Consider the following 13,458-nt stretch of genomic DNA (forward strand, 5'->3'; position numbering starts at 1 on the left):
GGAAATGATTTGTCAGCTTGGTGAAGCACTGCATATGTAAAAGGCAAATCAGGTGGGTAAAGTTGAATGCCACTCTAAGTCCAAGTAATTGATAGAGAAAAGTTGTAATGGCAAACTAGTCTGGACAGGAGAAAGTATACCGAGTTTGAGGTAAAGTCATTGCCTCAGAATATATTGAGTCCATGTTGTCACATTTTCTATAAATACAAATGGCAGAAGTAATCTTAATATGTATGATTTAAAAATTTGAATTAACTATAGCCATGTCCTCATCCCCAGTTGCCATCAAATAACTAAATCTGGATGTGAGGCTCTGAAGGTGAAGGCAAGAAACTATTAGCAGCTTGGAGTCCTTTGTAGAAATGTCTGGGTTGGTGGGGAGAGGGTAGTGTTTATAATAGTGTATCTTTTATAAATATTTCAAGTTTGAAAATCAGTTTCTTTTCACAGTTTTTTTCAAGTTGTGTGTGATCTATTTTTCATGTGTTGCGTCTCTGTAGGTGTGTATATGATATATATGTGAATTAGTAAAAAAGAAAAATCCTGCTCAGACTCAGCCTGTACATAGGAATTTCTTTTTTTGGTACTTTACTTACCAGATTTCAGTCGGTCTACTTTGCAACCTTACCTGCTACCTATCATGATGACTCTTTGGCGTTAGAGTCTCAAATCTTTCTTGGTTCCTGAAGAAAAAAATGAAATTGAGGGGTGACAGCGTGCTGGCAGCCCTCACAGCCCTCACTCGCTCTCGGCGCCTCCTCTGCCTGGGCTCCCACTTTGGCGGCACTTGAGGAGCCCTTCAGCCCACCGCTGCACTGTGGGAGCCCCTTTCTGGGCTGGCCAAGGCCGGAGCCGGCTCCTTCAGCTTGCAGGGAGGTGTGGAGGGAGAGGCGCGAGCGGGAACCAGGGCTGCAGCACGGCGCTTGCGGGCCAGCTGGAGTTCCGGGTGGGCGTGGGTTTGGCGGCCCCGCACTCGGAGTGGCCGGCCGGCCCTGCTGGCCCCAGGCAGTGAGGGGCTTAGCACCTGGGCCAGTGGCTGCCGAGGGTGTGCTGGGTCCCCCAGCAGTGCCAGCACACCGGCGCTGCACTCGATTTCTCGCCAGGCCTCAGCTGCCTCCCCGTGGGGCAGGGCTTGGGACCTGCAGCCCGCCATGCCTGAGCCTCCCCCTCCTCCGTGGGATCCTGTGTGGCCCAAGCCTCCCCGACGAGCACTGTCCCTTGCTCCATGGCGCCCAGTGCCATCGACCACCCAAGGGCTGAGGAGTGCGGGCACATGGTGCGGGACTGGCAGGCAGCTCCACCTGCGGCCCTGGTGCGGGATCTACTGGGTGAAGCCAGCTGGGCTCCTGAGTCTGGTGGGGACTTGGAGAACCTTTATGTCTAGCTAAGGGATTGTAAATACACCAGTCGGCACTCTGTATCTAGCTCAAGGTTTGTAAACACACCAATCAGCACCCTGTGTCTAGCTCAGGGTTTGTGAATGCACCAGTCCACACTCTGTATCTAGCTACTCTGGTGGGGACTTGGAGAACCTTTGTGTTGACACTCTGTATCTAGCTCATCTAGTGGGGAGGTGGAGAACCTTTGTGTCTAGCTCAGGGATTGTAAACGCGCCAATCAGCGCCCTGTCAAAGCAGACCACTCGGCTGTCTGTAAAATGAACCAATCAGCAGGATGTGGGTGGGGCCAGATAGAATAAATGCAGGCTGCAGGCACCAGCAGTGGCAACCCGCTGGGGTCCCCTTCCACTCTGTGGAAGCTTTGTTGTTTCGTTCTTTGCAATAAATCTTGCTGCTGCTCGCTCTTTGGGTCCACACTGCGTTTATGAGCTGTAACACTCACCGCGAAGGTCTGCAGCTTCACTCCTGAAGCCAGCGAGACCACGAACCCACCGGGAGGAACGAACAACTCCAGACGCGCCACCTTAAGAGCTGTAACACTCACTGCGGAGGTCCCAGCTTCACACCTGAGCCAGCGAGACCACGAACCCCACCAGAAGGAAGAAACTCCCAACACATCCGAACATCAGAAGGAACAAACTCCGGACACACCGCCATTAAGAACTGTAACACTCACCGCGAGGGTCCGCGGCTTCATTCTTGAAGTTAGTGAGACCAAGAACCCACCAATTCCGGACTCAAAATTATATTCAGTATGTTTAGTTTCACATATTGAGAATTATAACATCTTGGAGTTGGAGGAGATACTATACCTCATTGAGTCCAGTGGATCATCCAGTATTTGATTCCTCCTGTGCTAGTCTCTCAAGCTACTGTAAGTTACCAGAAACTTGATGAGATAAACAGCAGAAATTTGCCTCACACAGTTCTGGAGGCCAGAAGTCCAAAATCAAAGTGTCATCAGGGCCACACTCCTTTCTTTATCCTTTCCAGCTTCTGGTGGCTCCAGGCATTGCCCGGCTTGTGGCTGCATAACTAAGCTCTGCCTCCATCTCCACACAACCTCTTTTCCCTTTGTCTCACCTCTGTGTTTCCTTATTACGATACTTACTAGATTGAGGGCCCACCTGAATAATAAAAAATGATCTCAACTCAAGATCCTTAACTATTTTAGATCTTTTCATCAAATAAGTTAACTTAGGTCCCAAGGATTAGAATATGGGCATATCTTTTTGGAGGCCGCCGTGTAACCCGCTACATCCACTGAATACATGTCCATTGTTTGTGTTTGTCGCCCTTCTCTACTTGGCTGCCTGTAACCAAGATCTTTAGGATTTTGAATAACTTTGTAGTGAAATCAATCTCCTGTAACGCATATACCATTCACTTTGGTTCTCCCTGCTTGAAGCCATGCAGAAAACAACGAATTCTTTTTCTCTCTGAAAGTCCTTCATTTGTTGTCCCTGAGACTGCTATCCTCCAGGACAAACACCTCTGGTTCCTTCAACAATTTCTCTCAATACTGACTTCTGTTCCCCTAATCATCCTGGGTTTGCTTCTCTAAAGCATTCAGAGGCAGTAGAGAGAATACTGGATTTATTATTGAAGACCTAATACTGAAGCCATGTCTCTTCCACTTCCTACTTAGGTGACCAAGCCAAATCAGTTTATTTTAAATAACAATAATACTGACTACTTCATTGTTTCACTGCATGCTTTATATAGTTAAATGAGATTGTTATAAACGTTCTCTAGAAACATAACCTTTAAGTAAGGATATGGGTGTTCTTCTGTCTATTTGTAAAATACTTTCACTCCCAGAACTGAACATAGGTCTCTCGGTACAGTCTAACCTAGTACAAAGTAGTTATCACTATCACGTTCCCCAGCTGAGCTGCTCTGCTTCTGTTACCGCAGCCTGGGATCGCATTAGCCTTTTTGGTAGTCATCGCATAATTCTTAACTCATATTGAAACTGTTCTGTACTAAAGAGTTCCAAATATTTTTCACAAATAATCTTCTTTAAAAAAAATTCAACAAATATTTATTGCGTTCTGCTAGTAGCAGTGCTTAGACACTTGACAGAGAGGCAAAGAGGAAGAAAATAAAATTTCTGCCCTCTTGGAGCCTACAGTATCATAAGGGAGACACACATGAACCAAGTAATCACACAGTGAGTGTAAATTTACAATCTGAGACAGACTGGAAAAAGAAAGGGTTGCAAACTGACCTAAGCCAGTTTGATAGTTCACAATGATACGAGTATTTACAGTAGATAAAGGTGGGCTCTGATAATTAAGATTGGAGGTCTGCAGTTCTCCCCACTAACCTCTTCACCACCTGTTGTTAGTTACAGTGACAGTAAGGCTCAGATGGAATTCTGTCACACACGTAATCTATTTATTGCTTTCTAATTCCTTGATTTTTCTACTATTTATAGAAAGAGCTACAAGGTATGGTTCAAATAAGGCCATTTGAAGACAGTAGAGTCGGCGAATTTTCAATGTGGAAATTTAATTTAATTTGAAAATAATATTAGCCATTTTAATTGAATATAATAATAAATTGTATTGAATCTTCATAGGAAATATGTAGTTCATCCTCCAGTTATTTAATGTAATACTCCTTTATTGAGTCCTCTTTGTGGTGTTATGGACCTGCTTCTGGTTGTACTTTAATGACCACGTTCTTATCTAAAGCTTCTATAGCTTGCTAATGTAATTCTCCAATATAAGATTTGTATCTTATGTTCTGACGATAATAGGTTTTACCCTTTAAAATGGGTATTTTTCAAGATTGATAGACCTATAAATACATGTACTTTTGCAAAGTAAGATGAATGCATGATAGTTATAAGCTATTATACTATTCAACTTCAAGTGACCTAAGAATTTGAAAGCAATATAAAATGTAAATTCTGTCCTAATATTCGATCTGTCTTTGCATTGCCTTATCCGAACCATACCTTGTGGCTTTTTGTATAAATAAGTCCCACTGAAGTCATAATAAAGTCAAATGTTGTGAAATCAATTTTTTAGGAATGTTGAAGCTTGGTTTTCAATGTATGCTGATCTCAATTTACTCTTCTAACATACGAAACAGTTTCTAGATTTATACCTTGAAAATAGAGATAGCTATGGGTTTGGAGAGCTGTTCAGATAGTCTACATTTGAAGCTTATAGAATAACAGCTAGACAGCACAGAGGTTTAGGACTGTAGTAGATTTTCTCTAAAGTGCCCCTGTTGGGTATTTGCAAATATGTCATTTCTTTGCAGGCTACCCCATCTGAATTTGAATGATTCCCAGACGTCTTGCAACAGCCTGGTGTTGCACTTTGCTTATCCTGAATTTGCTATGCTGTCATTTTTATGCATCTCAATTTGAGGCCAAACCACATGTCCTAGTTTATTTTTTACTGTTTCAATTAAATATGAAGCTCTGTCTTCTTGATGGGTGTGTGAAGCATTTGGTGTTCCTTTAGTAGAGAATAAATACAGTTCATGACCTTGCTCAGTCCCCAGTGCCTATAATTTTATAGTGTAACAAATTTACCTTTGGATACTATGTAGCCAGCAACTCCTGAGAATTTAATATAAAGCCCTTAAATTCTATTTCCTTTATTTTATTTTCTCTAGAAAATAATATCCTCTAGGCTTTATGGAATGTATCTTTTCCTCAGGCAATTAAAAGACAATTGAAATTAAGACTAGTAATTGTCACCTGCCATTCATTTCAATAAGATTATTTTATTCTTGAGAATAATTGTATATCGCAGAAGTAAGGAAGATGAAGTTTTCTTCTTGACCCTAAGTAATAATTGATCTGTTTGTAAAGAAATCTGTATCAGATGCTAAAACTTTTGCTTGATCTTAAGAATCAGAAAACAATGACTAGACTATAGGTATGCTCTAAACTTTTCTTCATTTGCAGGTGTAAAGAAGGGGAATAGTGAGGGGAGTTACTCTCTAAAATAACTCATTATCTTTATGAAGATCCAGATCGCATGCCTTTGTTGCTCCAGTGAGGCAGGTTAAAATGGAAATTCATGTATGAGAGCCTTATGGCATGAGCACATTGCCTTAGAGAAGTTGCATCCAAATAGCCATCCCTGTAAATGTGAATGAATATTTTAATGAATTTTGGCTCATATTGGCACTGTTGATTTCACTGGTCACCTTAAAAGAAACAGAAATCTTATATATTGCTTCTAAGTCTGATTTTTTTTCCTTCTTAATCTTCCTCTCCCATTTAGTAGAAGTTGAGATGTCAGGTCCAAGATATTAGAGGGAAAAATTTCTGGGATCTTAATCTTAGCTAAGGTGGCAAGTTTATGATATGTAAATAGGAACCAGTGGCCTCAACTCCTTGGGGTGGGTTGGTCACTTTCTTAAACATTAGTTCCTTGTTCTGTGACCTGTTCACTTTTTCTTTTGAAAGAAAGCAGCCGTTATTCTGACTTAATTAATATTGTGAAGATGTCAGTAGATTGCAATGACTATAGCTAGGTGACTTAGTCCAATTCAGATGTTTATGCTGTATCTAAGAAACTTCAGCCTCTGTTGACAACTTGGAGGTTGTATTTACTCAGCTTTTGAAAATATCTGATCCTTCTTTACCTTTCTTAGGTTTCCACTGTATCCAAAAGGAGGGGAGAAGTTGCAGTTTGATTATGGTGTCTATCTTCTGAACAAAAATATAGCACAGGTAAGTCTCTGTTCTTCACTTCTCTCCTACTTCCCATGCACAGCCTGTTTCCTTAGATTGCCAGCCTTTTTTCTTTATAAATATGCACTGCAGTTGACCCTCGCATTTAACCAGTTACATTAGTAATACACAGTTCTTTTTTTTGACCACAGTCTTTTTCCGTGCCCTTAAAATGACTACAGAGAAGCAATGAATACAAATTGGAATCCTCTTGCTACTTGCTAAACTCAGAATCTTTTTTTGTATTTTTACTTGCTGGTAGACTATACTTCGATGTGTGGGCTTCATCATCTCTTGCCTCTGCAGCTTGACCAATTGTAATTTTCTTTTCTTAGACTATTTCTAGGGACTCAATTTGCATTGTTGTTTATGGAGTAAAAGTTCAGTGCCTTTGCAAGTACTTCATGGTCTCCTCACTTTATTATTCAGGGCCCAAAGGAAAAGACCAAGCACATGGCCCTTCCAGTCTGTCTTAGATGTTTGTGGCACTCTCAACATCACATCAGTTAGTATGCCACTTAAATAATGTCTTTCCGTATGCCGTAGTAAGACTATCAGATGCCTAGGTTTGTATTTTCCTGAAAGAAATATGTAGCATTTCTTTAGAACTTCTGGCCCTACTTCAAGATGTAGGCATTCCACAAGTTTTCTAATTATAAAGGAAGACTAACTTCCTTTGTTTTTTATTTTTTTTTTTGTTTTTGTTTTTGAGATGGAGTCTTGCTGTGTCACCCAGGCTGGAGTGCAATGGCGCGATCTCGGCTCACTGCAACCTCTACCTCCCGGGTTCAAGTGATTTTCTTGCCTCAGCCTCCCAAGTAGGTGGGATTACAGGCGCATGCCACCACGCCCAGCTAATGTTTTGTGTTTTTAGTAGAGACGGGGTTTCACCATGTTAGGCAGATGGTCTCGATCTGCTGACCTCGTGATCCGCCTGCCTCAGCCTCCCAAAGTTCTGGGATTACAGGTGTGAGCCTTTAAAACGCCCAGCCTATTTATTTTTATAAATAACAAGTGTTTTGTTTTGTTTTCATTGGACATCCTTCCAACTGGAATATCACATGGATGAGTATCCACAATTTGGCTTTTATTTAAATACATTGTGAGCTATATCCTCAGACCTTTTGGTTTTACCAAAGTAATAAGATTTGTGATGCTTTTGTTTTTATCGGCCTGTGTTGCCATTTATCCACATGAACCTAACGACTTGCTAAACATTCCCTTATTCATTTCTGATCAGTCTAGAATTATTCCTGTATGTGGTGTCATCTGCCACTCTTCCCCTTAACCAACCTCAGTTTAATGGTGGAGATTTTTTAAATTTGTTTTTTATTAAGATTGTTGTCCTCTTCTGAAATTGGGTCAGATTTCTGGATTGCAATCCTCAGTTTATCATTTGCTTCATCCTTCACACTCATTGTCCTCTCAACCATACTACTTTTACTGTTACTTCCACTCCAGCTCCAGGAAAGCAGCCCTCTGACAGTCTCTGGCCCATGACTCACCTTTCCATGTGCCATTCTTCCCACAACTGATGCTTGCCCATTCTGCATTTTTGGCAGACAAGTATTTCATTCAAAGAAGCAGGGCTTTAATTCCAAGACTGCCGAGCTCCTACTCCGCTGATCACAGTTCTGTCATACCATGGAAAAGGCAGTGCTTAAACAGAACTTGTCAAAAGTGCTCAGACTGAGGCCAGGTGTGGTGGCTTATGCCTGTAATCCCAGTACTTTGGGAGGCCGAGATGGGTGGATCGCTTGTGGCCAGGAGTTGGAGACCAGCCTGGGCAAGATGGCAAAACCCCATCTCTACTAAAAAATACAAAAATTAGCCAGGTGTGGTGGCATGCACCTGTAATCCCAGCTACTGGAGAGGCTGAGGCATGAGAACCTCTTGAACCCGGGAGGCAGAAGTTGCAGTGAGCTGAGATCGTGCCAGTGCACTTCCAGCCTGGGTGACAGAGCAAGATTCTGTCTCAAAAAAAAAAAAGTGCTCGGACTAAGACTGCACTAAGGAAGAAGTAAATTAGAGGGCTCCTCCAGCGATGTCAGCCGTGGTGGAAAGAGCATGTAGATACTACAGGATCCAGTTTGAGAGTAAAACTGGCATCATTTAGTAGAACTAAGTTCTGATTTGAGTTCAGAACTTCTCTTCTTGCCCTATTTTCTCTTTCTTGCTCTAGGCACTTAGATCCTAAGGTCAGAAGGCTATTGGAAGCTTCCTGGTGAAACTTACTCCTGCTGAAATGCCTGTATTTCCTCATATATTCCAGCTTCAAACATACACACAATATGCACATGTGTACAGATGTACACACACATGCACAAACACACTTCTTTCTTCTCAAGGGCCCAAAAGGATGGTATGCCAAAAGATCATATAAAGTGTTGCTAAGAATACCACAGCTTGCTTTGGGAGCAAGACCAAGATGGAGGCTATGTGCAGGGGAAAACTTAGCAAAGTCAGCCCTCCTCATCAGACTCTCAACTCTAGGGCCTGTTTGATCCCCACTTCCCAAGAGGCCTCTGACTTTATTATTAACTGAACCAGGGCCACAAGTATGCTGACCTAGTTTTGCTCATCTGAGAAATGGATTGCTTGTAGTAATTGTGTATCCTCTCCAGCTTTATATATGCTCTTTGAAAATTGAGAGAACAATCAATAGGTTAACTACTCTGAATCCGTAGGGAGCAAGTATCCTCCTCTGTGGATTTTCTTTTTTTAATCACACTGGAGGCAGTTTTAAAAGGAGGGGACAGTAAACTTCTTAAAAACTGGCTTTTCTATATTTCAAAATGTATTCGGGAAGCCCTTTAAGCAGTTAGAAACTTTTAGAACAGTTGTGACCTTTCACTTTTTTTGCTTCAGCTCTGTCTGTTCTGTCTCTCGCTGTTTCTCAGGGAAGCTTTCATTTTGTCTTTGACCTTACTGCCATCACTTTTTCACGTTTTGATTTGTAACAAATGAAAGAACCATTAATTGTTATGGCTCCTAAGCGAGCATTGTAGCAATCAGGTATTTCCAGCTTTTGAAGGTTTATTTTTATAGACATATAGACTAATATATGTTGTCAAAGGGGAGTTTGTCTTCTCAGCCAGTTCCATATGTACCCATCTCTTAAGATGTGAACAAATCATACTATTAAAATGGCCTCACCTCAGTAATTTATAAGCCACATTAGTGGAGGTGGATGAAAGCATTGGCATGTGTTGAAGTGCCAGAGAAAAAGGAGTGAAGTCATTTAATACTGCATCCATAACTTGGTTGAGGATTTGAATAGTCAATAGGACCTTTCATCACAACCAGAAGTAGTAGTAAAATCACTTTTTTGGTAGAGGAAATGACAGAATTTAGTAATATTTGTTACTTCAGTATTTGGGATCAGTCCAGCCCAAGTTTTGAAAGCACAAGCTTAGAGAGACAGGCCTTCAAGTAGAAATCCTCAAGTGTTGTTTGAAGAGCTGAGAGCACTGGTAAGGCCTGCTTGCCCTCGTCATGTCACTGCTGTCTAAAGGTGTGTGTGTGTGCTGGATTAAGTACTGAGAGTGAGTGAAGCAAAATGCCTTGTTTTCAGCACCATGTATTAATATTTGTTAAGTGCCAGCCTCTTCAGTTAGAAATAGCCTTCCTTCTTGGCTAGCATGTAATGCTATAGGAATGGGCCTGTCAAAATTCAGGTGAAGTATAATTGACATTGACTTTAAAAACCAGATCCTGCCATAATTTCAGTTAGTTCATAAGTACATTATATTAGAATTTGTATAGAGAACAGAAATTTGCTTTTAATTCTCAGAGCATAAAAATTAAATGTAAAACAAAAATTATAATACTTTTATCTTACATTTGTGGAAGCCTTATAGTTTGTAAAGTACATGCATATAAATTCACATGATCCCTATCATCACCCTGCAAAGTAAAAAGGGCAGATGCTATTAAATCGATTTGAGGACAGCTTGGCTTTTGACATTTGTCCCTCCAGTGTCATATCACATAATTTGATAAGTGTGGCAGAGATCCCCTTACTTCTATATACTTCACTGTTCTATATATTTCCATCCTAAAAGTGCACCAAATCAAAGAAGACGACATTCCCAGATAGAAAAGGAAGCAAACGTTTTTTGAGAATGGAGACAAAAACTATTTTGCACATCATAATTTTTCCATTAGCAAGCACAATGCCAGAAACACTGTAAGTTCTAATGAAATTAATAATGAATGGTGATATAGCACCATCACACAAGAAACTAAGATCTAGAAAAGTTAAGTGACTTTAATGAATTTTAAAAATTGTGATACACAAACACAACGCACACACACACAAATAGAATATTATTCAGCCTCTGTAAAGGACATACTGCCATTTGTGACAACACAGATGAACCTGGAGGATATGATGCTAAGTGAAATAAGCCAGACACTGAAAGACAAAGACTGTATGATCTCAATCATATGCAGAATCTTAAATGTAAAAGTTGAATAACTAGAAACAGAGAGTAGGATAGTGATTCAGTGGGAGGGAGAGGAGGAAATGGGAAGAAGCAGGCTAAAGGGTATACAAATTTGCAGTTAGATAGGCTGCATAAGTCTAGGGATATAATATACAGAATGAGGATTATAGTTAGTAATATTGTATTGTGTACTGAAAATTTGTCAAGAGAGTAGATTTCTACAGTTTTAAATCACACACACCCATGAATATGTTAATTTGTTTGACTGCTATAATCATTTCACTATGTATATGTATATCAAAACATCATGTATACCTTCAAACATCTTGTACCCCTTAAATTGATACAATATAAAATTTTTTTAAAGTTAGGTGACTTGCTTAAAATTCATTAGTTTATTCAACAGTATTTGTTGAGCATGTACTGTGTGCTGTGTACACTGAGTTAGGTTGCAGTGGGTAGAGCAATGAATAAGATACACTGGATCCCTGATCCCTGCCTCGTTAATATGCTAGACACAAAAGGACAAATATTGTAGCGTTCCATTTATATAAATGTCTACAAAAAGCAAACTCATGGAGTCAGAAAGCCACATTAGAGGGCTGGGGGAATAGGAGAGCTATATTGCTTAATGATTACAGTTTCTGTTGGGGTGATGAAAAAGTTTTGGAAATAGATGGTGACAACCATTATATATCATTGTGTATGTAATCAATGCCACTGAATTTTACACTTAAACATGGTTTAAATGGCAAATTTGAGTTGTACACTTTAAATGGGTGAATTGTATGTTATGTGAATCCTATCTCAATAAAGCTGTTTTAATAAAAGAAAAAGAAAGATCCCTGCCTCGTTAAGCTTATAACCTGATGGGAAGAGACATACAATAAACAGAGAAAGTCATTTTAGATTGCAATAAGTGCTGTGATGGAAATTAATTAGGTGATATAATAGAAAATAAGTGGAAAAGGACCTACTTTAGATTAAATTGTCAAATAAGCCTTATTGAGGAAGTGACTGTTGAGCTTAGACATGAATGATGACAAGGAACTAGCCATCCAACCAGCTAAGGAACAGAAAGTTCCTGAAGGTCATGGGAATAGCAAGGGCAAAGGCCCTGAGGTAGGAAAGAGCTATGTTGAGGTAACAGATGGAAGGCTGATGTGGCAGGAGTGTAGTAATTGAGTGGCAGAGGTACCCAGGGAGCATAGCACATAAAACCTCAGAGACCACAGCAGAGTTTCCTAGATTATTCTAAATACAAAGGGAAACCATTGAGGGAAGATTTAAGCAGGAAACTGGCATGATTTGATATGTTTTTTCCCAACGATCATTCTAGCTACTACTTTTTTTTGGCCCCACCCACCCATCTCCACATTCTAGCTACTTTAATGGATTGCAGGGAACTAGAGAGTTGAAGCAGAGTTACCAGTTAGAAGGCTATTTCAGAAGACCAGATTAGGGGTGATGGTGGTTTGGATCAGGATGGTAGGGGTAGAGATGGAGAGAAGTGAACAGATTTGAAATATATTATGGGACATGAACTAGTGGACTGAATGTGGGAGATGAGGGAAAAAAAGGAATGTCAAGAATGACTCCTAGGTTTTGTGTATGAGCAACTCCTTGGATGTTAATGCCATTTATTGAGATGGAGAAAGATCCAGGAGATGGGAGTGGGGCAACCAAAAGATCTTCTTTGCAAATGTTAAGTTTGAGTTACCTATTAGAAATCCAAGTAGACAACAGGATATATAAGTCTGGATCTCAGGACTGGAGGTCAGTACAGGGTATAGAAATTTGGGACTCATCAACATAAGGATGGTATTTAAATCCAGAGAACTAGATGAGATTACCCAGGGAGAGAACGCAGAGCTGAAAAGAGAGAGAGACAAATACAGACACACACGTACAGTGGGATTTAATCCTGGGAAATTACATTTAGAAGTTGAATAGAGGAGGAAGAACCAGCAAAAACTGAGAGGAATGGACAGTCAGGTAGGGAGAAAATGAAGAGAGAGTAGTAATTTGGAAACTAAGAGGAGTAAATTTCTGAATAGAAGAAGTCATCAGTATGTCCAGTTATGGGTTTGTAACTGGAGATGACTATGGGATTAAGGGAAGTTTCTTTTTGTTTTTGTTTTTGTTTTTGTTTTCAATCTGTTTGTTTTGTGGGAATGTAGAATGGTTTGTTTGCTTTGTTTTTTAAGATGGCAGATATCAAGGCATGTTTATGCTGTTGAGAGTGAGCCTTTGCTCTTGCCACTTATCCCAAAGTGCCTTTTTCAGATGCATGAAGGATGGTGGGCTCTGGGTAAGGAAGAGAACAGGGAAAAAGTCCAGCTCATTATTTATCTTATAAAAGGAAGACTTTTGATAGGTATGATGTAAATGTATAGTTCTTACCACAACTCACACCATACTGTGAATATATTTTTAATGTGAAGATGAATTGGCCATCTGTACAGGCATTGAATTAGTTTAACTTTTGAATACAGTGAAGAGAGCTATACTGAAACTAAATAATTTTCTTCCAGATTGTTGGTACTGAGCCTTTAGTAGATTTTCTGAATAGTTTCACATGAGTGTGCCAACTGTACAGAATTTAAGTGACAGATTCCTTTTTCTTCTAGAGCAGCAGTGTAATCAGTCCCTGGTTCCTTGGGGATCCCCAACACCCTCAGTAGGTCTGAGAGGGCGGAATTATTTTCATAATAATACTAAGACATTTTTGCCTGTTTCACTGTGTTGACATTTACATGATGGTGGGTAAAATTGCTGGCCACTTAGAACAAATCAAGGCAGAGGGACTAAACTCAGCTAGCAGTATTTGTCTTCTGTAAGACTGTGTACTCATAGTTTATATATATATTTTAAATGGGGTTCAATTAAGAATGTCCTTAATGAA

General features: G+C 40.2%; 1 protein-coding gene across 2 annotated transcripts in view; it reads left to right on the top strand.

Moving 5' to 3' along the window:
* Positions 1-13,458, top strand: part of UVRAG (UV radiation resistance associated) — a 325,150-nt gene that overhangs the window by 242,224 nt on the left and 69,468 nt on the right. For both annotated transcript variants that reach the window (XR_010147617.1, XM_508649.8), the window contains exon 13: positions 6,027-6,105. Coding sequence is in view for 1 of the 2 variants with exons in the window: in XM_508649.8 (XP_508649.3) it covers positions 6,027-6,105 (79 nt within the window). In the remaining variant the exon portion in view is untranslated. The remainder of the gene's footprint in view (positions 1-6,026; positions 6,106-13,458) is intronic.

This window comes from Pan troglodytes, chromosome 9 (assembly GCF_028858775.2).
Source record: "Pan troglodytes isolate AG18354 chromosome 9, NHGRI_mPanTro3-v2.0_pri, whole genome shotgun sequence".
Taxonomy (NCBI): Eukaryota; Metazoa; Chordata; class Mammalia; order Primates; family Hominidae; genus Pan; species Pan troglodytes.